The sequence below is a fragment of the Ambystoma mexicanum genome, chromosome 1p, assembly GCF_040938575.1.
Source record: "Ambystoma mexicanum isolate Mex_15411 chromosome 1p, UKY_AmexF1_1, whole genome shotgun sequence".
Lineage (NCBI taxonomy): Eukaryota > Metazoa > Chordata > Amphibia > Caudata > Ambystomatidae > Ambystoma > Ambystoma mexicanum.
In genome coordinates, this window is record NC_090921.1 from 1,078,299,282 (window position 1) to 1,078,325,369 (window position 26,088).

Below are 26,088 nucleotides of genomic sequence, written 5' to 3' on the forward strand. Positions count from 1 at the left end.
GGGTGCTGGACGCCTTGGCCCGGGGCCACGCGCTCGAGTTTCAAAGAAAGTGTCCGCGCGTCCCCCCCCCCGTGGCCAGGAAAGAACTTCACGTCCCTCAACTTCTCCTCGAGGTAAAGGCGATGCTCAGGAAGGGCGCCATCGAACTCGTCCCAAAGAGGCTTCGGGGCTCCGGAGTTTACTCGAGATACTTCCTCGTGAAGAAGACGGGGGGATGGCGCCCCATCCTGGACCTGCGACGTCTGAACAAGTTCATCAAGGCGCAAAAGTTCTGGATGGTCACCCTCCAGCACGTCCTGGGTCAGCTGGAGGAAGGAGACTTCCTGTCGTCGTTGGATTTGGAGGATGCCTACTTCCATATTCCCATCCTGAAGGGGCACCGAAAATTCCTCAGGTTTGTGGTCCAAGGGCGTCATTACCAGTTCAAAGCCCTCCCCTTCGGACTACGGTCGGCACCCAGGGTGTTCACCAAGTGCCTCGCACCGGTGGCGGCGCAGCTGCGCCGAGAAGGGATCCACGTCTACCCCTACCGGGACGACTGGCTCATCGGAGCCAAAACAAGGGAGCTCGCCGTGGTTCACACGGCAAGGACCGTCCAACTTCTCATGGACCTCGGATTCTCCGTGAACTACGCCAAATCCCACCTGGTACCCGCGCAGGACGCTCTGTTTCTGGGAGCGAGGCTCAACACAGTGTCCCTTCTGGCCTCCCCGTCGGAGGAGAGGACCAGGACCATCCTGGGCAAGGTGCAGCGGATGTTGGTGGCCGACGCGGCCAAGGTGTGGTCCATCAAGTCCCTCCTCGGAATGATGTCTTCCTGCATCTACCTCATTCCCAGGTGCAGGCTCCGGATGCGACAGTTGCAGGAGTTCCTGGACGCGCGCTGGATCCAAACGACGGGCAGCTTCGAGGAAAGGATCACACTCGACGAGAGTTTCCGACGAGCGATCCGGTGGTGGGGCACCCACGCGCATCTGACGGCGGGCATGGACTTCCAGACCCCAGGCCACCAGGAGACAGTGACCACGGATGCCTCCCTGGAAGGGTGGGGAGCGCACACCGAAAATCTGCACGCAAGAGGCCTTTGGCTCCCGACGGAGAAATCCTTACATATCAACATCCTGGAGCTCCGTGCAGTGTTTTGGGCCCTCAGGTCCTTCCTTCCGTCCCTCAAGGGCAAGGTGGTGAGGATCTTCACCGACAACACCACCACCATGTTTTACATCAGGAAACAGGGCGGAACCAGGTCCCCAGCACTGTCCAAAGAGGCGCAGGACCTGTGGCATTGGGCAGTCGCCCAAGGGATGTTTCTGGTGCCGTTTCATCTGGCAGGGATAAAAAACACCATCGCCGACTCACTCAGCAGGGAGCTGCGCTCGTGCCACGAGTGGGAACTACGGCAGGATCTAGTGGATCGCCTCTTCCGACGGTGGGGCACACCCCAGATCGACCTGTTCGCGACAGCGACGAACTCCAAGTGCCGGAGGTTCGCCAGCAGGTTTCCCCAGGCGAGGAGCATGGGCGATGCCTTCTCGTTCCCCTGGGAGGGCCTGTTCCTCTACGCGTTCCCTCCTTTGCCACTGCTAATCCGGCTCGTCAACCAGCTCAAGAGGTCACGTTGCAGGATGATCCTCGTCGCACCTGCGTGGCCGAGGCAGATATGGTTCCCGGACCTTCTGGACTTGTCAGCGTCCCCGCCAATCAAGCTGCCGGTGGACGCGGATCTACTCTCCAGGGAAGGAGGCGCCATCCTCCACCACGACCCGAAATCGCTGAACTTGCAGGCCTGGCTCCTGCAGCGCTAGAGTTTGGAGGATACGACATACCGGCCGACTGCAGAGAGGTTCTTGCAAAGGCCAGGGCGTCCTCGACTCTTAAATGCTACGGACACAAATGGAAGAGGTTTTCTGTCTGGTGCCACGCACAGAAGATTAACCCTCTACGGATTACGGCTCCCCAAGTACTGCCGTACCTGCTGACGCTGGCCAAAGCTGGACTGGCACACGCGTCCATCAAGATTCATCTTGCTGCAATCTCCCGATACACCAGAACCACGGGCCGGTCGTCCCTGTGGTCTCATCGTCTGGTGAAAGAATTCATGAAGGGACTGTTCAGATCGTTCCCGCCGGTGAAGGCGCTGGCCCCGGCGTGGGAGCTCAACGTGGTGCTGACCAAGCTCATGGGACCTCCGTTCGAGCCTCTGCACTCGGCCCCGTTGAAGTTTCTGTCGTGGAAAACAGCGTTTCTTGTGGCCATCACCTCCGCACGACGGGTGGGAGAGATCCAGGCCCTTTCCTGCAAGGCCCCGTACTTGACTTTTCACGACACGAGGGTAGTGCTCAGGACGCACCCCTCCTTCATGCCCAAGGTACCGTCGGACTTCCATCTCAACGAACCCTTGGTGTTGCCTGTGTTCTTCCCGTCGCCTTCGTCGCCGGCTGAGAGGACTTTGCACTCGCAAGTTCTACGTGGACCGCACGAAGTGTTTTCGGAAGACGTCACAACTCTTTGTGAACTTTGGACCTGTCAATCGGGGGAAGGCTCTCTCGAAGGCTTCCATTTCCAGATGGCTCTCCGGCTGTATCATGTACTGTCATCGGTTGGCGAACCGACCGCTGCCTGGCCGTCCGAGAGCCCATTCCACCAGAGCGATTGCAGCTACCACGGCGTTCCTTTCTGGTGTGCCCCTGCTGGACATATGCAGGGCTGCTACGTGGAGGTCGACGCACACCTTCACGAAATTCTACTGCGTCGATCGGGATTCCAGGGAGGAGTCCAGGGTCGGCCAAGCAGTGCTGCGCAACCTGTTCGCCTGAGATGAGCCTGGTGAGGAGCTAAGATGCTTAATGTTGAGTTTGATGTAATGCTTAATGTTGAGCCTTTGCCACCTCCCGTGGTTGTGCATGTGTGTACTGCTATGTATTCTTTATTCATGAGCATGTGAATCCATGCCAGACCCCATGCTGGAGAAGGAACAAGTTACTTACCTGTAACTGTTGTTCTCCAGCATTGGTCTGGCATGGATTCACATGCGAACCCTCCCGCCTACCCCTCTGCGGCTCTTCACTTGGTCATACTGCCACTTCACGTGCTTCCAAATCTGAAGATGGCTGCCAGAGGCGGTGCTTAGGTAGAGGGCAGTCATTGGCTGTGGTCAGTATGACGCAGAGACCAGTGATTGGTTACTACTACGAAAGACAGATCAGAAACGAAACTGATACTGGTTTTTTCTTTACCGAGGATTCCCAGCCTGACGACGGGGAATATTCATGAGCATGTGAATCCATGCCAGACCCATGCTGGAGAACAACAGTTACAGGTCAGTAACTTGTTCCATCTTCTTCAAGTTCCCGACAGGGTGGCTCGAGACCTTCAGTGGTGAGCCTGTCATTCTGGGAACATTCTGAAAGGAGAGCAGTTTTGGCAACCCTGGCCGGAGATAACAGTAGTCACGGATGCCTCACTCACGGGTCGGGGAGCCCACGCCAACGACTTGACCATCAGCGGTCGTTGGTCTCCATCGGAGTCCAGACTACATATCAACCTGTTAGAGCTGAGAGCCATCAGACCTGCGCTGAAGGCATTCCTGCCAGCTGTACAAGGGAAAAACGTCCTGATAATGACGGACAACACGGTGGCCATGCATTACCTCAACAAAAGAGGCGTAGGATCACTACCCCTGTGCAGAGAGGCGCTGCAGCTCTGGTTTTGGGCAATCCAAGAAAGAATCTCTCTATCGGCAGATCACCTAGCCAGAGAGAAGAACTTGACAGCGGACGCTCTGAGCAGGCAGAGCAGTCTCCCACGAGTGGGAACTAGCTCAGGAAGTCCTTCAAGAGATCTTCGCCCTTTGGGGAACCACTCAGGTGGATCTGTTCGCCACCAGCCTCAACAGGAAATGCAATCTGTTCTGCTCAAGGGAATTTCCCCCGAGAGGAGCTCTGGGAGACGCGTTCATAGTGGACTGGGAGTTTCCGCTTCTGTACGCGTTCCCACCGGTCCGTCATTCCTCAAATGATCAGGAGGTTGAGAAGATTCCGGAGAACCATGATCCTAATTGTCCCGGATTGTCCCGGATTGGGCCAGGAGAACGTGGTACCCAGACCTTCTAGACTTGTCCATCTGCCCTCCAATTCGACTTCCACTCAGAGAGAACCTACTCTCACAGAAGGGAGGTCAGTTTCTCCATCCAGACATCAAAACCCTCAACCTTCACGCTTGGCTTCTGAAAGGCTGAGGTACAAGGATTGGGACCTCCCTGATGATATGGAGGTGTTGCTTTCGGCAAGGAGGCCAGCAACAAAGTCTTTATACCGCTCCCGTTGGAACAGATTTTGCAGCTGGTGTAGAGAACAGAATATCGACCCTTTTTCATGTGGTACACCAATGGTTTTGTCCTTCCTACTATATTTGGCGAATTCAGGCCTTCAAGTTGGCACCATTAAGGGCTATCTCGCAGCGCTATCCATCTTTAAGCGCACTGCGGAAGAACCATCCTATTTCAAGTGACCCTTGGTAATACAGTTTCTAAAGGGGTTAACCAATGTTTATCCCCCAAGACCATTCCAAGTTCCCCTATGGGATTTAAACTTAGTCCTAACTTTCCTGATGGGCACACCTTTCGAACCACTCCATTCTTGTTCGTTAAGATTCCTTACCCTTAAAACTGTTTTATTAATAGCACTTACATCTGCTAGAAGGGTGAGCGAATTACAAGCTCTTTCTTGTAAACCCCCTCAAACAATCTTTCACAAAGACAAAGTTGTCCTGCAAGTGAAGCCTTATTTCCTCCCAAAGGTGGTTTCTGAATTCCATATCACTCAGAAGATTACCCTACCATCTTTCTATCCTCCTCCTCATCCGGGGAAAGAGGAAGAGAGGTTACACAGGCTACACCCTAGAAGGGCTTTAAGTTTTTACATCAGTAGACTAGTTAGGATAATACAGGCAGACCAGCTGTTTGTAGGTTACACAGGTCACAAGCTGGGGTTACCAATAACTAAGCAGACCATTTCCAGATTGATCATTCTAGCCATTCTGGAATGTTATAAACTGGCAGGGAAAGAGCTCCCTCAAAACTTTAGGGCTCATTCGACCAGAGGTATTGCAGCTTCATCGGCCCTCAAAAGAGGTGTGCCGGTTAAAGACATCTGTGCGGCCGCTACATGGTCGTCTGTCCATACCTTTACACGATTTTACAACTTGGATTCCTCCTCCAGTCAAGAGACTAGGTTTGGAAGGGCTGTACTGCATTCTATTCATCAATAGAAGACAGCGAGTAGTCAGTACTCCCTCCTCCAATAATAGAATACTGCTGTGGGAGCCCATCTAAGATGAGGAATACGTCGGAGGACACAATCCCTTCGAAGAACAAGTTACTTCTTACCTCGTAACGTTCTTTCGACGGGATGTTCCTCCGACGTATTCCTCATCGACCCTCCCATCCATCCCCGCAGTTCTACTTCCCTTGTTGTTGCAGCTTACGCTCCTTCAGGGTGATTAGTCTAGTCCAGAAAGAATTATTGTGGGCTACAAAACGGAACTGGGCAACGGACGCTGCGCGCAGCATTTATAGGCAGGATGACGTCAGTACGGCGGCTGTCGAGGGACATCGACTCGGAGGGCGTCGACGCACAGCGCCCTCTAGAGAAAAACATTTCCGAGGCCAGCAGAGCTGAAAGGAGATATCTAAGATGAGGAATACGTCTGAGGAACATCCCGTCGAAAGAACGTTACAAGGTAAGAAATAACTTGTTCTTCTCTTGTGTCCCCCCTCAATTCTTCACGTATACACGGCACACCATTCCATACTGCCAAGTGTCAATGATCTCTAGCCAGTAGTCCATCTTAAAGCCTTGTTTTCATATTCTCATTTTCCTGTCGTAGAAATGGGTGCTTTGGACTGTGGGCTCATCGGACAACTACATAAGAAAATCAGGTTATGGCTGGAAATGATGGTAGTGCAATCATAATTTCCTTCATACAGGCTATGATCTTATCCAAATAGTTGGTCTTTTCAGCTCCTGCATTTATGGACCATATTGCCATGTAAAGAACTGAAGTTTCACAATGCAAAGCAAGTACAAATTCATATTGGTATCTTAACACGCTTCGATCTGTTAATGTTACATTGAAGAATCCAAACCCCAATGTTAAATTTGTGCTTTGAAGCGAAGTTGAACCTGCTGATTTTGCACAAAAGAACATCTGTATATTAAGATTTTCCCAATCTGGGATTCAAAAATTAGAATTTCACTTTTTGACCTTGCACATAAATTTGCTACTTTACTTATTTGTAATTTTTTTTTTTTTTTTTCCTAATGGAATTGATAGTAACATGTTTATCTTTTTTTCAGATTGATGAGGTTCCTGAACCTGCAGTAAAGTCAACTTCAAATAGATATCAAGTATTCTTCTATGGCACCCATGAAACGTAAGTAGAGAAACTCTGGTGTGTGCTTTATAATAATGGTCAGTATTTTATATTTTGAATGTCCATACCGGTGTATGGTCTTCTAGGTCTTGGTTCTTGGTTCAATCTGATGTTACCGAAAACAGTAATAGCAAAATGTTTCAACTGAACGTTTTTACCTAAAAATTCACCATTTTATTTCGTGGGGGGAAATTCCCACCCCCCAGCCCCTGCTTGCTAATGCTCAGAACCCCTCCCTAATTCCTCTACCCATTTCACCCACTTACCCCCACCCCATATATTTATAAAAACGTTTGGTCTTTTTTTCAGTTAAGGTTTTCGTTGTACCCTTCTTAGGTATTACCCATTCAGTAACATCACTGCATACACTAGGCCATTTGTCAATAACATATTTTTCCTGTTGCTTTCTTGCGATGTTTTTAGGAAGCACATTGTTCACATGCATACTTGCCAAAAGCACTCCTAATCCTCTGCAACAGCAGGTTAAGGCCCTCTCTGCCTTGGTGCTCTGATTAATCCACGTTGACAGTCCACATGAATTTAGACTATGCATGCAGTTGGAAGTTTACTTCACTCAGTATGGTAACGTTCTTATTTTCTCTGGCCTGCTCTAACACAATTAAGACAAAGGTTGCTTCAACTAGGTTCTTGTCTTTCAGTATGTCCTGAACCCCTATCATGCCACCACTCTACCAGCCTCAAACCTACCACAGTGACATTTTCCACTGCGAATACGGGGAGTGGGCTGCAACCAGGTTTGAAGGGTGTATATCAATCTTTAGTATATATTGTCACTGATGGTACAGAAAGCAGTCTTCAGGACTGTTAACAGGGTTTTTTATTAAAGTATTTGTGGGGGCCTATGGCCGTCCTGTTGTCTTAAACCTTCTCTCTAACCCAGCTGTCCTTGGCTCCTGGTTGGTTCTGTGTATAGTTGGCCCTTATTGTCCAACAGCTGCATTAGCCTGTTGGTGGTCCCCCTGAAGGCAGGCTCTCCAACTCCCTCAGACTTCCAAAGCTCCCTAATCTAACTAGATGTTGGTGTTCTAATGGGAAAGTTGGCAATTGTGCCTTACAGCTACTCTGTAAGACTCTGGTTCAACTTGCGCATCCAGCGTTACTGTCTCCTCCTCACCAACTTCTTCTCCCTCATGTTTCACTCCTCCACTTTCTTCTCTTGGTTACTCTTCAGTTGGTCCTACTACCTCTACACTATACTCCTGCTTTTATTCTTCACTCTTCTTCTCTCTTCACACTTCTGCTCACACACTGCCACTCCTCCGACTAGTACTACTACACGCTACTTCACTCTTCCCACACTACTACGCTTCTTTTCTTTCCCGGCTGCAATCTCCGTCGATCCTGTTGACAAAATAGCCTCTGGAGCTTGCTGTATGGCTGTTTTGTTTCTGTGTGGGCGGGCTTGGGAGTTGGTGTCTCCTTTTTTGCTGCGATGAACAGAACTGCACACAAGTGTTTTGGTTGTGCTGTGGGTGGCTCAAACTTACCTTTTTTTGTTCTCTTGTCTTAGTGGGCTCTGTTTCGGCTGTCTCTGGAATTTAACTTGTAACTCTTCTCAATTGCAGCATTTATCAGGACGTAGTCTGTTTAAATTCACAATAAATGTTCCTCTACAAAAAGGGACACATTTGTATGTACATACTAAAAATGAGGGCATATCACAAATCCAGAAAATGGTTGGGATTGTTTCTTAATTGTTCTAAATCATAAATGACAATGGGCACCATGCATAATGCCTGCACGGGGGGAGACACTTTTCCTGATGTAGGGCGCTTGGACTGTATTCTAAACACCACTGGTGGCAGGAATATATACACCACAAAAGTGTATGATACAGAAATTACATCCACTAACACTGAACCTTTTCCTACACAGCTCCAGGTGTAGGATACAGGTACAAAGTCTCCTAATTATTGGATACTATTTACCTAACACAGTAGCGGTATACTTATGGTATGCTCTATATTCATTTACAGATACTGGCACACTGGACACAACGATGTAGTAGGATATTAAGGCCTTCGCAGTGGCTTGGCTTCTACCCGATGGGTAGGCAGCAAAGCAGTAAATCATTTGACAAATTTAATAACCCCAGATGCAATAAGGCATCTGTTTTTTAATCATGTCATATACGCTAAATGTGTTCTTATTTGTAGACACAAACACATTTGGCTGGAATTTAAACAGACTAGGTTTTGATGAAGGCTGCAATTAATAAGAGTTACAAGTTCAGAGACGGCTGAGACACGGTGTTGCTCTTTTTAAGAAGTAACCACGACACTACAAACAAAGGGCAGGTCACACTAAAACAATGAATGAGTTTTTGTAGAAGTCCCTGAATTAGCCAGGGGCTCTGTTTATGCTGTTAGCAAGGATTCTCAAACGTAGGTGTTCCCTCCATCTTTGTTTAATACATGCTGATACCTGCTACATTGTGAAACCTAGGCCCATTGGTATAGGACGCTCAATTCCGGACCTCAACAAATATCTCCCCAGCTGAACAATCTTGCAGCTTATGGTACGTATCTCACAACACTAGTGTGGACACAGACCGCAGGCACAGCCATGCATCCATGCATGATGGAATACAGCTATGCACATCCGGTCTAGCTTCACACATAGCAGTCCAGACAAACTCCTGACGTACCTCAACACCTCTGCCACTAGTATACAGCGATTACCACCCGAAAGGAACCCGGTATAGTTGGCCTCAAATAGACTCTTAGCAAATCTCAAATCCTCAACAGCACCCATGTGTCTGACCTCTCTTGGGGCTGCTTAGTTGAGCCTTGCCAGCCACCCAAGTCCTAGAACGGCAACTTGCACACATGCATCTCACAAGCTAAACTCCCTAGAATTTCCCACCACATCGACTACGGTCATCAGGGGCGTTCCAACCGAGGAAAAAGCGCATTGAGGCCACACAAGTGGGGCAAGAGCTATATAAATAACTAAATACAATATCATATACATATATGTTGGATCAAGGTTTTGTTGGGCTCTTATGTTGAGAACTATGGTTTTGTCTGAAAAGGTGAAAATTGTATAATTTGTCTAGTGATGTCACAGTAAATGCACCATTTAAAATGCCTGTGAAAGATGTGCTTAGTACTTTTTTTTTACCTGTTCCTACATGAATAAAGAAATATATATTTTTGCAAATAAACTATGGGCGGCACCAAAAAAGTAGCCCACCGAATGTTTTGTCAAGACACTGCACCAACAAGGTTGCACTGAGACAATTGGCAAAATACCCACCATTAGGACTGTCACCAAAGCAGTCACGGCCCAAACCAAACTTCCCAAACAAAGATTTCACAGCTACATGCCTCTGAGTCAAGGGTTACTTGCACGTTGATGTTAAACCCTATTGCCTTACACACCAGTCAAATTGACCATACAGCATTTGTATCCATATGAAAACGTACAACAGAGCACATTGTCTACATACCACTTCTAAAGAACACTTAAAGCTACTTGAGTAGGGAGATGGAGGGAAACCGATTTCCCTTTATAAGAGGAATATAAAGATTGAGTGTTCAGTACGCAACATTGGCTATTACCATGATGTAATGTAAGCAGCCTTGCAAAGTCCCTCCAGCATGTTCCAGGAGTGGACAGTTGTCTAGCGGACAGCCATAGCTACCACATACACCTAGTGATGACGGAGTACAAATGCACTCCGTTTTTCAAAAGGTGGTATAGTGCCAAAATACTTATTGCAGCAATTATAAATGTAAAATATGAAAGATTCGTGATGCATGTGCCCAGACCAGGGGTCACTAAGCAAGGCACTAAGCATGGCATGGTTGTGGTCATTTGCTTATACTTTTCCGCAGGATCCATTGCACAGGATGGGTAAAACCACCTTCAGGAGACTAGCAGTGATCCCTGCAACATGGGCAAGCCAAATGTGGTACCCCATCTATTACACATGGCAGTACAACCTTTTTCCATTCCCCCCTATCGTACTAGTTCACAATCTGTTAACACAGCAATCACAACAGAGAATCATCCAACCTTTCATTTGTTGTTAACACTGAACTTTTAAGTTCAACATTTCACCATCCCAGTTCCTCAGCCTGCTCTGAAAAACCAGGTCACTCGTCTGGGCAGGGGCTTTGCCCCAGAGGATCGGATGGTGACCTTAGTTCAAGTAGTAACTGTCTTCTGGTACTCGTACCCTCTAGAAATCCTGTTAGTGCAGGAAGCATGGTTGTGCATGAGTTTTCTCACGTGGTCTGTTCCAGGGCAGCATGTCTGGTCTCTTACAAGTCTCATGCTCTCGGGATCTTCTATGGTGAGCCCAATTTGGCAACATGCTAAGAGGGGAGCTGCGACAACCCTAGCCTCAACTCACTTGCCACATACACCACCTTGAAACGTTGGGGCGCTTGCATACCTCTTACGGTGAGCGTCATTTGGTCCCTGCATGAATCTCAAAAATCAATTGCTAGAGCTGTGGAGATGTACTAGAGCTGTGGACCATCAGGCTTGTTTTGATTGACTTCTCCCCTTTCTCAGGAAAGCATCTTGGTTCTGACTGACCAAAGAAGCCTTGCATTAGCTCAACAAAGTGGATAATGTCGGGTTCTGCAGGGAAGCATTTGAGACCCTGGTTGTGGACTCTGGAGACCGTGTCTGGCGGCACATATTGCTGGTTCAGAGAACATTCTAGCAGATGCACTGTGCAGACAGATCTTGGCCCTTAATGAGTGGGAACTCTGGCAAGAACTCCCTGAGAAGATCTATGTCTTTTTTGGGGGACCCCTTCTGTGAACGTCAACACTTTTTTTTTGTTTATGAACAGGATATGCAAGTTGCTAAAACTCCAGGGAATGTCCTGCTCTTCGTTTGGGTCCTCTCCAAAGCCTGAACCTGGATAAGGGGTGTATCGACCACTTTTACTTCCTAAATATATGCAAATACTTTAGGAAAAAAAATTACTTTATGCAAAAAAATTAGGAAACTGACATGTAGAATCTTGTGCTCCTGCTTTTCACCCACACTGCTCCATGGATATGTTTGGACCAGTAATGCACGTCGTACCACAGGATGAAATTATCTAACCGGAAGAAGTAAACCTGTGTTTTCTTTTTTTTTTTTAATGCGCATGAATATCTAGGTGCAAAGAAATAATTACTACAAAAACATTTGTTTTTCCTTTCCACAGTTAAAAAATACTCTCATTGGGAATTGAACATGCTTTTCTAATCCATGAGGAATTTTACTCCCTAATTTTAAAAATGGAGAGTAAAATACCCCACTTCTGGAGCACTGCCTGAACAGTGTTTGGTTGAGAGCGTAAGGTATAAGGAGTGGGACCTGTTGAATTAAATACTGGATGTTTTCTTTTAATAAGCCTTCCACATAGTCCATTTAAGCGTGCAGGTGGGAACTGCCGTCTGGAGGTGTCTGGGCGCATTGACTTGACAGTCTTCTGTAATGGATTTCCTTGGCTTGGAATGGCGGGCAGTGTGAAGGAGAAACCTGGCCACCATTTTGGTTTTTTTTAGAGGCTCCCAGAGCAGGGCTCTTTCTTCACCATCCTCACTGTTAAGCATGCTTTTGCAGGGCATATGTAATCCATTTCCCTACAACAGTGTTTTCCTGCATGGCATCTGTAATTTTGTTTTGACGTGCTTTTTATGGCGGTTCCTTTGAGCTTTAGCATTTTTGTTCTTTAGGACTGCTCACCCAAGTTTTCTTGGTGGCCATTTCCATGTGATGGGTGTGTGAGCTTCAGGCTTTCTGTTAACCTTCCCTATTTACTTCCAAAAAGAAAGTTGCTTAGTGAGACAGTATTGCCTGCCCTAGTCCGTGTCAGAATTTTTCTTTCAGATTATCACACTATCTCTCTTGCTGTTATTCCTCATGTTTAATCACTCAAGTCTGAGGAAGGATTGCATTGGCTGGGCCCTCCGAGGGCTCTATGCTGGTGTCTTCTTGATGAGTGACCTTGGGAAAGACTACCAGCTCTTTGTGAGTGATACTGGTGCCTGTGCAGGTAGGATAGTCCCTAAACTGATCATGTCCAGGTGAATTTCTGAAGCTTACGTTTTGGTTGGAAAGGATGCACCGGATGCTCTCTACTTTATAAGTAGAGGACCGTCTGCCTCCTTTGCCTTGCATCTGTCATGCAGCTGCTTGGGCTTGGTTGCGTACGTTTGGCAAGCATTACTTCATGCATTCCGTGTCCTGTCAAGATGCTCTGAGGGGGGAGGTGTTCCTCCAGAGTGTTTTGATGGTGTTGTTTCTTTCTCCTCATTACTCCAGATTTCTGTCAGTTAAGGTATTTATATAGCGCACCAACAGAGTTGGTCTCTGGCGGATCTGTAAATAAGGTGGGTGGGTAGGGTTAGTCGGGTGAAGTGGGAGAAGTGGTGTGCTGTTCGCGGCTTCAGTTCGATATATACTGTGCGCTGAGCTTTGGTGTGAGTATTGGACCTGGCAAGACCTGTGTGTGTGTATGCGGTGTGGTAAAGTGCTTGCGGTTTTCTGTGCAAGAGATGGTTGTGTGAATTTTCAGGTGGGTTAGGTATGCAGAGATTTGAAAGTTGGGTTAGTGGGGTGTGCATCCTGGTTCTAGTACACCTTGTTGATTTAAACAAAAAAAATGTATTCCTATGTTTGGGGTTATTGCTGATTTCCTTTATTGGCAGTCTGACTGTTGTGTGAGAAGGTGTTGCATGCTCCCTGCTGTATTCTAATGAACTTTGTATAATATGATGGGGTATGTCTATTTCTCTCCCTCGGGTGTCGGACCTGAGGATTGGATGCTCCCTATTTCCTTGCTACCTATTGTGACATAGGTCTGTTGGAGCTTGGGTGTGGTTCAAAGCCATGGTGCTATTGATGAATCGTCCTAGTCATTCTGTCTTGGTCTGCCTATGTTTTCAGTCTTTAGTGTCCTCCTACCATGGCTGTCATTCGGTATGTCGTGGCGTGTCTTTAGATTTTTTTTTTTTTGCTTGGTAGGAATCTGGCATCATTTTCAGTTGTGTCCGAAGTTTTCGGAGCCTGGTGAGAGCAAGAAGATCCTCCTAGGGTTTTTTTTCTTCATTGTAGGGTTTCGGTTCCAGGTTGCTTGATCTGAGCGTTCTTGTTGCTTGATGCAAGGTTTTGTTGGTTGATGTAAGCGTAATTTGTCTCTCGAACTCTGCGCCTTGTTTGTGTATTGCTCTGTGCGCGATGCACATTGTTTTGAATTTTATTCATTGTTTTGTTGGTAGCCAATGTAGTGTTTTTAGCGCAGGTGTGAGGTTTTCTTTTTGCTGTAGTTTGAGAAGCAATATGGCTGCCGCATCGTGTATGCGTTGTAGATTTTTTTTTTATAGAAATCGTTCAGGCATACCCAAGTATAGCCTATTGGCTTAATCTATTCTGGACATGAGAGCGATGACGGCGATAGTTTTTTTTTTTTTTTATTTTTTTTTTTATTTATTTATTTTTTTTCTTGGCGAAAGACAGGAATGCTAGGATGCTTTTTGCTGCTCGGAGAATGCATTTCTTGAGTAGAGCGTTTAATTGTGGCTCTAGAGTAAGCTTGTCCATGACCCCCAGGTTTTTCTTACAATCGATGATGGTGCTGGGGTTGTGCCGAGTTCCCTTGTCCAAGGGATGTAGTGGTTGTCTCTTGTCTCCTCCGTTTTTTGTGACGATAATTATTTCTGTTTTGCATAGGTTGATTTTGAGGTAGTGAAGTTGAATACATCACAAAGGCAGTTCTCTAGCGTTTTTCGTGTTTTTTTTTTTGAAGATTGTAGTCGGCGTAGTTGTAGCAGGTGAGGCCATGTCTTTTGATGATTTTTGATGAGATAGGTAGATGTTGAATAATAGTGGAGAGATGATCCTTGTTGTACTCCACATGGAGGCTCTTGGGTTGGATTTGAAGGGTTTCATCCATATGGGTTCCGTTTCTTAGGAAGGATTTGATCCACAGTAGGGAGCTGTCCGTTTTCCCCAGCCCTTCTAATCTCATTATTAGGATGTTGTGGTTAATTGTGTCATACTGCGGATAGGTCTAGAAGTATCAAGGCAGGCAGTACTGTTGTCAGTCTGCGTTAGTTTTGAGGTCATCTCATTTTGAGGAGAGCTGATTCCGTTCCTCTAGTTGGTCTGAAACCAACTTGTCTGGTCTAGTAGGCAGTGCTCTTCTATGAATTCTTGGGTTGTTTTGCATATGTACGTTTCGAGAAGTTTGGCTGTGTACGGGATGTTAGAGATGGGTCTGTAGTTGGAGAGGTCCTCTACGGTGGTTCTTGTCGAGATTGAAAGGTTGAGGACATGGCTGTGATATTCCATGGAGGTTTCTTGTTTAAGAATTGATTTGTATATGTCAGGGGTGGCAGGGGTCCTCAGGAGAACCTGAGTTCTTGCTTTGATTTACCAGTTTGATTAAAGTCTCGATTGATATTTCAGGGGAAGCTTTGTAGTTTGTTCGGATGTTCCTTGTCTGGATGGGTGGGGTCCGTAGTCTGACCGAGTGGTCTGCTTTGTATGGTTTGTTGGATGATCTTTTTTTATCTATTTTTAGTGTCTTCTAGGTCATTGCATAGTTTTCATCGAAGGAATTGGTGTATTGTTGCAGCCGGGTGAATTGTTTATTTCATTTGATTTGAAGTTATTTTGGGGTGTTTGGTGCTTTGAAGATTCCTTGTCTTAGTATTTCCTCTTTGCTTTTTGTATGAGCGGCTATGTTGCAGAAATTTGTTTATTTGCAATGCTGTTTTTGATTCTCCAATCTAGTTCTAGTTTTCATTTATTTCTTTTCATGGTGCGGAGTAGTGGGGTGAACTATTTTGCCATTACTCATTTACGAGAAGGAGTGAAAGGTTTTTCTTTGGTGATGTCCTCGATAGATGTTACAATCCAGGTGTGGAGTCTGGCTTTTTTTTTTCCAGGTCAGCTTTTTACATAAATGTTGGTTGCGGTTTGCAGAGCTCCAGAAGTTATTAGGTTGGAGTTTTTGATGGTTCCCCAGTTTCTTTTCATGGTGGTCAGTGGTTTGTCTTGTTGCTTGTTTATTGGAGTGGTCATTGTGATTACAAAGGGAATAATGAGGTCGTTGCTCCAGGTAATTTGAATTGGGGGTTTGGGGTGGGGGGGTGTGTCATGGCAATGAGTTCTTTGTTGGCAAAGATTGCGTCAAGTGTATGCCCTGCTATGGGAATCTGTGGGACCTAGAAGACCACTAAAAAATTAATACTCGCTGAGTTTGTCCTTGCCGAGCAGGGGCATCCCCCAAATAGTGACACCACTGCTGATGACATTGTGGTGGCCCCTGGCTGGCAGATTCTGAGGTGCCTGCTGGTGTGGCTGCCCAGCAGATGAGACTTAAAGCTGAAAAGAGACAGAGGCCTGAGGAAGATATTTGACCCGTGCTGAGCCCAGCCCCGAAGCAGGTCTAAGACTTTCTGGCAGCCTGTGAGTGATTGCAGGTGGAGAGCACCCCGAGAGAGCAGACTGGGGTCGGGAGCAACTCTGGCACTCTACTGTGGTCGTGTGGTGCCGAGCATCTGAGGAAACACCACTTATCCAGCATTGGATCTTTCATAGATTCAGAAGCTTTAATATGCCCTGTCGGACCGGGAATCCTCTGTGATTTAAAATAATTGATAATCAAATATACATTATTTCCATAGAAAAATTGAATGTGGATTGCCCATTATGGCCCGAGGCATTCAATTGTGTAGTCCCTCCACCTCACTTTGGTCCTTTATGACCCTAACCAATGAGGTGACAAGGCTTAAGCTCCGCCCCAGGCAGCCATATTCACATTTTCATTGCAGTCTAACAGACCGAGGGAATCCTCCAGCTTTTTGTATTTTTTGTAACCTTAACTGTTTCAAACTCTTCAAAATATATCCTATTTTGATCTCCTGATCATGTACTTTTGTGTATTTCTGGGACCAGAAAACACTACATTTCGACCTTCATCTAGTGAAAGAACACTTATAGCTGAGGAGATACCAACTGCCAAAAAGCCTTCCCTATTCAGGGACTGCACCAGATGCAAGAAGAAATTTGTTTATATGAGGGATCCTCATGAGCAGTGCATCTAATGCTTTTACTCTTACAAGATCCACAAATGTGATATTTGCAAGAACTTCACCAATAAAACCTTGCAGGACAGGCACAGTAGACTCTTAACTACACCTCTAGTCCCAAGGCCACTTTTCCGATGATGAATCTGTCAGGACAGCTCCTGTTCATCTACAAAACCTTCTGAGAGGCAAACCTCAAAGAAGGGCCTCTTCAGTAGAAAGGAGCACTTCACCATCTCATAAAAGCAAAAGAAAGGTGGAGATGACTTCCCTCACACCGTCTTTGAGCTCTGGGGACCAGAAGAAATGTCATTCTGGGGAAAGAAATACCTCTGAAGGTAAGGAGGTGTTTTCTAAAAACTTGTGGGGGGCGCAATTGTCCACGAGACTGCCATCTACGAGCAGCACCAGTGATAAGGGCTCGACAACAAGACTGTCAACGAAGCCCAAGGCGGCCACGACAACCCTTCAAACCTAGTCATCGATGAGTAAGTCCTTGCTGCCACAATTGTCAACGAAGGAAACTCATTCGTTCATGGAGTTCTCGTCGACTGAGCCAAGGGTTCATCACTCGTCGACAAAGTCATCGTCGGCGAAGCAATCATAGTCAACAAAGCGGTCAACGAAACAGACTCACATCAGCAGATACAAACAAGCTTGAGACGCCGTCTACGGACATCTCAGTTACACCATCCAATGACAACACAGATAAACCAATGGGCATGGGCCCTTCCAACCTAGGGATTCACGAGTAACCAATAGTAATGCAGTTGTCTCTTGTAAAAGAGATGGCAGAGCTGGTAGACCTCGTTTTACAGGAAGATTTTTATGACAGCGAATTTGTGTGAAAAACCTATTCTCAACTCTACGGAGAATAGTCCACCCTGGCACCCCAATACTGAGGAACTCGCAGATCCATACGACCCAGCACTCAAGGAGTTGATGCAAAGAATTATCGACTAATTCAACAGGCGCCAGAGAGAAGAATTTGTCTTCCACCCTGAGGGACGCTAGATCTCCTCAGAGACCAATCGCCTCATCATAGCACACAGAGAAGCTCTCCTTTCAGACCTTAAAAAAAATAAAAATAAAAATGAATAAATAAAATCCACAAAAAAAAGCCTGCACTTCCCAGAACTTCCTCACAGATCTAGGAGCAGGACACGTAGTGCTTCACCGACAAAACACTCTCCACCGAGGTCTTTGCCTTGACCAAGACCACCTACAAGGGATCCTACAGTAGTGCCATCAACAGCTTCGGTCTCAGACTGGCAAGAGGACCCTTTTTAGAGACTTCAGACCCAGAAGAAGGGGAAATTACTCACGACCAAGACACACAAAGCGAATGGGAAGAGTATGTAATAGAAAACCCCAGGAAAAGGGATTCTCCAGGAGAAACTTCGCCACCTGATTTGGTTTCATTCCATACCATTATAGGCAAGGCGGCAGATAGCTTAAAGTTACGTCAGAAGAAAAAAAGTCAGTTTAATGACCATTAGGATAAAAGTAGAATGATGTCCACTATCCCTCTCTTAGATACCATATGGGACACAGGAGCAAAGAGATTATCTACACCTCTGTCCACACCTTCACTCGTCTGTGGCCAGAAAAGAAATACAAGGCCCTTGACATGCCGCCACTATGCTTAAGAGGTCATGTGAAGCCAGATTCCATGATCGCTGGCAGCCAGAAAAAGCTGGTGATCCAGTCTTCTCCTTTGTCAGCCCCACCCGACAAGGGTGAAAATTAGAAGCTAAGGACAGGGAAAGTATCCTCAGCTTCCCTTACTATCAGGGCTGCCAATGCTCTAGCCATGACGGCGTGCCTTGACCATGAACTATGGCTTTGCATGTCTCGGCTGTCCAAAACCCTACTGGCGGAATTTCAAGAGGCTAGGGCAATCATATTGGACGGTTAAGCTACATCCTTGCATATGATTGATGCAGCGGTAGACTTGGCAGAAACATGTTTTCGTCAAATGGCCCATGGTACGGTCCTAAGACAAGCCTGGATGAAAGCAACACATTTCAGGCCAGAAGTTCAAGCTCATATACTGGATATGCCCTTCGATGGACAGAGTCTTTTTGGCAAGAAGATTGCTGCATCTTTTCAAGACTTTAAACCTCTCCGAACTGCTTTTTAGCTTGGGTTGTGTTCTGGATTTTAAGACTTGCTGTGCGAAAAACTGCCTCTAGAAACTTAAGCTATGCTAATAATACACTAAACTATTTTCCTTCCTAAAAATCACTAGCTTATCAGTCTTTGCTAACTTAATTCAATTACTGTATTTTGTTGGTGTGCTATTACCGATAATTATATCTAAAAGTATGCATATGTGTGTTGGTTTATTGTGCTAAGTATTTAACAGTGACTCTTGTGTAAATAGATTTCTGATGCTTGTTAATCTGCTTCGAATCGCATGCTGTGCATATAGTCGGACATCCAGTGGTAACCGTGCAGTATTGCATCTTGTCTTTAGAGGATCGAAAGGGGACGTCAGTATATGCATGTCTGTAACACTATACCTAATGTGTAGGGTATCCAAAATCCCTCACGCGCTGAGGTCCCTCAGATTGCTTTTTTCCAGCCAGATTACTGGTTGCCCTAATGCAGAGCATTATTGACTTTTTCGTTATTCCCATTAAGTCACTGCGACTGTTGAATCCTTGAAACAGCGCTGAAGACTGCTGTGGACTTTCAATGCTTTTTGATCCTGTCGGCGCTGCAGTCCACGTGGCTAGGTCTTCTGGCTGGCCTAGCCAGTAGGGACAGTAGGGTCGGGGTGGACATATCCTTTACAAGTATGCCTTTCCTCTTTTACCCTCTCTGCTCCCTGGGTTTTGTCATTGCTCTAATTGTCTTTCGCTGTGGAAAAGACGCCATTTAGGTTTTGTCCCCCGTGCACGGCCAAATATCCTTGGAAGGACTAGTACGCTCGGTGCAACAATTGTCTACCCCTCGACCACAAAGAAGTGCGTTGTGCAGCCTGTTGACTCCTGCACCCTAAAGCACTTGAGCGCCGCTTAAAGCGGTGAGCGACCTATGGCATGTCGGACGAATGTTCTTCCCCTGCTGTTGCAACTGCCGAAAGTGATTGGGGTGGGGGGGGTGACTAGCGATGACCAGGCCTTTGTGTCCGAAGCCATGTCCACCGTCCCCGTCTACACCAGGCCCGATGCAAGTCACACTACGGAGAAAACACCCGGCGGCGGGGCACACACAACCCAAGGTTCTGCTTCGTTGACTGTGTTGAAGCGTACCAAAGCGCCAACGGAACTGTTAATCTTCAACAGGATCCTATGATCGGCAGCCTTCCCCGCAGCCCCTGCCTGCGACTGGGCAATCCACAGTTAAGGGCACCAACACTAAAAGACAAGCGGACGTCGAAGCGCTCCAGGAGGATGCGCAGATGCTGCTTAAGGACCATTTGGCGAAATCCACAGCTCAGCCCCTGGTTCATCCGGTGGCGTCAATCTTCGGCTCTGCCTCCAGTTGTCCCGGTGGCGCAAAATCCTCCGCTTAGCCTCCGCTTCAGCCTGTAGACCGCGCGGATTCTCCTACCATTGCCGACAGCATCACTAGGATTACTTTGGCCGTTAGACTGAAGGAGCGGTCGAAGGCGGCGGCAAAACACAAAGAACGGCCGAGAGACCTATCAAAGGATACGCCACAGCAACCAGAACCCACACCAGGACTACGTTGAAAGTCCTGTGCCTTTTTGTTAGGCACATTAGGGGAAAATCTCAATGCCACAGGAAGATAATGAACCCTTTCCACTCCTGGACCCCTCTGGTTCATCCTCCTGGACCAGGGAGAAATTTGAGGGATGTATGGACAGATTAAAGAAATGTCTCCTATTCTGAGGCCCTTCCTCTCGAGATCTCGAAGACTTTCCTTCTACCCCTGTATATAAGTTTTGAAGGACCTTGGAGGAGGATCCACATGAAGAGTTGGCTTGTGTCATCACAGATGAGGATGTTATGGACACATGATCAGGATGAAGATGTCACCTTTCTGGAAAACTACAATGTTGATGATCAGACGGGTCTTATGGACAATTGGGAGGAAGCCGTCAGGTTGATGCTTGGCCCTGGACTCAACCCACCCCTCCCTTAACTCCCACCCAGGACCCCAATGTCCTGTGCTTAGATCCCCCCACCCCTCGAACTCCGGCTCAGCAAGCCTCCCCAGTGGATGAACAGATGGCATTCAACAGCATCTTGAAAAAGGCAGCTGACCATTTTCAAATCGCCACTCGAGGCCTTACCAGATTCTGATTTTGTGGAGGATTAAAAGAGAAACTTCCAGCCAGGCCATCCCCTTGTTGAACTCAATGAAGGAGGTTGGCACCTTCTTTATTGACACCGGCACAGACCAGGACGGTAAACCCTAGGGTGAACAAATTGTTTCGGCCTTCTCTGAATGACCCTGCCTATATCAAGGGTCATGCATTCCGGATTTGTTAGTGGTTACCACCACTAGAAAACGGGCTGGTTTTCCCCTGTCTACAGGAGAGACACCACCCGATAAGGTATGCACTGGGGAAGATAATTACAACAACTGCTGCGTTTACCACCCGTATAGCCAATAAGGCCACACTATTGACCAGCAATGCGGACGTCCAGTGGAACCTTCTACAAGAAGGCCTCCAGGAAGTGCCAGAACCTGCAAGGACCAAGTTGCTCGCCATTGTTTCCAAAGGCAAGCAGGTGAACCAGAATGTGGTCAGAAAAACACTCTAGACATTGCCAAAACATCAGGGGGAACCCTGGCACAAGGTACCTTGCTCAAGAGACATGCATGACTAAGGAACTATGGTTTCAAGCCAGAGACCCAAGTATCACTAACAAACCCGTTAAGGAAACCAACCTGTTTGGTAAGGCAGCGGATGATGCTGTTGAAACAGCCAAGAAAGCGCATGAGACACGAGTCCCTTCAACCGATTACCCAGAAACCCTCTCATCAAAGAGGAAGCGGCTCCTGCTGGTCCTTTCGCGGGCAATCTAGTTTTTCCCAGATCCAATATAACGCCGGGAACACCTGGAATTCGGGACAAGGGTCTAACATCTCTGCCACTTACCCTTCCCACACCCACCCAGAGGACCGCAGCGTGGGAAGGGTGGAGGACGTGGTTTTAACCACAGAGGTGTCCTGGCCTCTGGTCAGAAATGACGTGCAGATCCAGGTCCCCTCCCATGCACCCCTGGTCGGGGGAGGGCGTATAACATTCTTTATCGCATGGGAGGGGATAACAGACTGGTGGGGTCTAAAGACGGTCGCTCACGGGTACTGTATAGAATTTGGCAGACCACCCCAATACAGACTGCCAAGATCAAGATACCCGACGCCGGACCACCTGCAAATCCTACTGCAAGAGGTGCAGAACCATCTAAGAAAGGACGCCATAGAAGCCGTCCCTAGTCTACAGGTAAATGAGGGTATTTATTCAATGTCTTTCCTTGCACCCAAAAAGGATCTCGCCATGTGTCCCGTGCTAGACTTGTGCGCAATTAACAAATTTGTCAAACCTCAAGTTTCGAATGGTCACTTTAAAGGAAGTCATCCTGCTGTTGAAACAGGGGAATTGCATGGCAACACTGGACATGAAAGATGCATACTTTCATATTTCAATGTTGCCAGTGCACAGAAAATACCTAAGTTTCATGATAGCGGACAAGCACTATCGGTTCAAAGTGCTCCCCTTCGGCATTGCCTCGGCACTGAGGGTGTTTACAAAGGTACTGGCAGCGACAGCACACCTGCGCAGACTAGCCATCCCGCTTTACCTTGACGACTTGCTCATATCAGGGGAGTCCTACGAAACATGCCTATTAAACACTCAGAAGACAATAGACCTCTTATTCAGTCTGGGCTTCTCCAACAACGAGAAGAAATCCAGCCTAGACCCCAAGTCGAACAGTTCCTAGGGGCTCTAATTCGGACAACACTGCCTCGTCTTTCCCTCCAACGGGAGGGTTCAAAACATGCTTTTTTCAGATCCCTCAATATGTAGCCAGTCGTGAAATGACGGTACGTAAGGCCATGCAACTGTTAGGGATGATGGAGTCCTACATTTACTTAGTTCCACACGTGCGTCTGCATCCCATGCAAGAGTGGCTCAGCAGGCAGTGGTGTCAGGCCAGCGGACAATGAGAAGATCTGGTAGGTGTCTCGCCAGCCCTCATTCTCTCTCTGTAGTGGTGCTCGAGGGAAAACCTCTTGAAGGGGAAGACCGTCACCACCCCCGCAGTAGAAGCGGCCTCTAACGACCGATGCATCACTCACGGGGTGGGAATGGGGGGGGGGTGTTTATCAGCTTCAGCAGACGGCGCGCGGCGTGTGTTCCCCACAAGTAGCATCCAACCACATAAATCTGTTGGAGCTATTGGCAGTATTCAAAGCACTAAAAGCCTTTCAGACAGTTACAAAGGAAGACAGTCCTGATCTTGACCGGCAGCGCCACAGCCATGTACTACCTGAATAAACAAGGGGGCACACACTCTCCATAGCTATCCAAGCTGTCCCAAAACATTTCGATATGGGCTCTTGAACACAGGATGTTCCTGTTGTCCCAACACATTCCAGGGGAACTCAATCTTCTGGCAGATTTGCTCAGAGATTTCCCACTGCCTGTAGAGTATGAATGGCGATTACACGAAGGTAGTCTGTTTTCACAGAATGGGGTTTCCCAGAGATTGACTTGTTTGCAACTCTGGAGAACGCTCAATGACAAGATTACGCCTCCAGGAGCCCACAGAGCCGCTCCAAGGGGAACGGGCTCTGGGTAACATGGTCAGCAGGGAAATGTGTTTACTTTGTTTACGCTCCCCTCGCCCCCACCGCCCCCAGACTCCCGTACTACACAAGATCGTGCACAAGATGTACCAGGAGCCATCATCTGATGGAAATGTCCCTCCCTTCCGATGAAACTGCCCTGCCCGTACAACATGTCCCAGGACAAGGGAGAGACCCTGCACCCATGCCCGCAAACTCTGAACTTGGCGGCCTAGCTTGTGAGGTCATAGTTCGGACACCTTCAACTCCCTTAGAGATGTATGGACATACTCTGGGAAGAGAGAAAACCCGACACTCGATACTGCTATTCCAGTAAATGGAGACGCTATTATCTGGTGTATTGCCAAGGGCATCAATCCCATTGACTGCTCTCCTACTCGTATTGTATTGTACCTGACCCACTTACTGGATTCGGGCCTAGTTTTTAATTCCCTAAAGGTTCAACTAGCTGCTATCAGCCTACACTGTCACAGCAGAAGGTGTTGTGGTGGAAAATACCAGTTATCCAGGCTTTCATGAAAGGGGTTAAGAGGATTCATCCCCCCATTTCAAACCCAGCTCCTGGGTGGGCTGACTAGACTCGTGGGGACCCCTTTTAAGCCTATGCACAAGGAAAGTCTAAAAGACCTTACCTATAAAACGGCTTTCCTAGTGACTATCGCTTCTATTAGAAAGGTTAGTGAACTACAGGCCCTTTCAGTAATAGACCCTTTCGTTACTCTTCAGAGATGAGGTGGTTCTGCACACTCCCCCTCGATTTGTGCCTACATTTATTTCCAAGTTCCACGTGGACCAATCAATGGAACTGCCCACTTTCTTTCAGAACCCCACTAACCTTGCCGAAAGGAGCCTACACACGTTAGATGCATGCAGGGCATTCATGTTTTGCATGCAGGGCATTCATGTTTTACCTGGAAAGAACAAAACCACTGAGGAAAACTAACCAACTTTTCGTTTGTGGCAGCTGGCAGAGAAGGGGGATCTTGTCTCTAAGACCACTATCTCAAGGTGGACAGTCAAATGCATCACACAACCCTGGTTCAGGCTCTTCGCTTGTGGTCCAAGGACATAAAGGAAAGCCTTTTTTGAAGCTCCACTAGCCCAAGTGATCTGAACTACAGATGCCTCACTCGCCGGTTGGGGGGTGCACTACCTCCACCACACAGTGGACACTTGCTCCTGCCTAAAGACCCATCAACTTCCAGAAGCTCTTGGTAGTGCTCAAAGCTCTTCAGGCTTTTCAGCAACATCTCCACACCACGGCCATCTGCAAGCAGGGAGGCTTGCACTCCAAGTCTGTCCAAATGATCTTTTTTTTTTGTTTGTTTTTTTTTGTAGCTGAGCGTGGGTGAGTGAATCTCGTCGCTGCAGGCATCCGTGTGCCTTTGTTGTGCTTTTGCCCCGTGTGTCCCACAGGCCCTTTTGCAGTAGTTTCCCCCTGCCTCCCCACCCCGCTCCCACTTCCTGATTCTCATCCCTCCCGCCTCCCAGCCCGCCCACCACCCCCGTGATTGGCTGAGTGGCCAGCCCCTGAGTCACCAGCCATTACAGACCCTCCCAGGGCAGCCCTCTGCCCCCGGCAGCCCCCTGCGACTAAGGACCCTGGGACAAAGGACAGCTCATACAGAGACAGCTCCTGACCGTATCTGCAGGTTTCCGCAGGAGAAGCAAGAAGCCAACAATAAGTAAGTGTGGGAAGGGCAGGGCCTGAGGCAATCGCCTCACGCCATACTACCCAACCACGCATCTAACAAAGCATTACCACTGTAATCCAATCATAGCTTTAGCATATTTGCACTTGGAATCTCTAATCTATACATGTATGAGTAGATTTAAATGTGCGCCCAAAAGCCTCCCTTGAAAGTTACTAGAAGTGTGCCTAATAGCCTATCTGAGAAAGTTGAATTTAGAAGTAAGTGTACCCAATTGCACTTAAAAGCTGCGCCCAACAGCCTCTCTGAGAAAAGTTGAATCTAGAAGAGCCCCCAATAGCATTTAGAAGCTGTGACCACTTTGGCAGGATTTTGAGACATTGTTGACTTGGCGCGAGAGTGTCAGGTCGGAGTCCAGGGTGCATCAAGATTTTTCACTGTGTTGGAGGGTGTCGGTGGGTTGCCCATGGCGGGTGGCCAGGGTAGTGGGTGCGAAGAAGATCGGAGTTGCCGCAGACCTTCCCGAGCGTGTCCCTGCTCCCTCCCGCCTCCCAACCCGCCCACCGCCCGTGATTGGTTCTGTTGCTTCCGTGTTTGGGGTCTAGCGACCCGCGCTGCAGGCGCTCACTGCCTTTCCAAAAACCTAGGCAGGTGAGTGCTGTGCTCCCCGACCTCCATTTTGGGCCGGAGAATCCTCCTGCAGAGCCCTCCCTTGCCCCCGCATCCCTTCCCGAGCGTGTCCCTGCTCCCTCCCGCCTCCCAACCCGCCCACCGCCCGTGATTGGTTCTGTTGCGTCCGTGTTTGGGGTCTAGCGACCCGCGCTGCAGGCGCTCACTGCCTTCCTCCAACCAAGGCTCTCCTCCCCTCCCCCTGCCCTCCCACCTCCCGACCCACCAAGGACCGCTCTCATTGGTCCCCCCAGCCTTATCACCAGTCCTCCCAGGGCAGCCCTGCGGCTAAGGGCCCAAAGGCCAAGGGCGGCTCCGTTATTGGCGGCTCCGTTATTGGCGGCTCCGTTATTGGCGGCTCCGTTATTGGCGGCTCCGTTATTGGCGGCTCCGTTATTGGCGGCTCCGTTATTGGCGGCTCCGTTATTGGCGGCTCCGTTATTGGCGGCTCCGTTATTGGCGGCTCCGTTAT

The 26,088-nt window shown here is 47.9% G+C and overlaps 1 protein-coding gene across 1 annotated transcript in view; it reads left to right on the forward strand.

The window, feature by feature from the left end:
• HDGF (heparin binding growth factor) overlaps positions 1 to 26,088 on the forward strand; it is a 273,077-nt gene that overhangs the window by 78,966 nt on the left and 168,023 nt on the right. Inside the window, exon 2 of the mRNA XM_069604603.1 lies at positions 6,357 to 6,433. Coding sequence (XP_069460704.1) covers positions 6,357 to 6,433 — 77 coding nt within the window. The remainder of the gene's footprint in view (positions 1 to 6,356; positions 6,434 to 26,088) is intronic.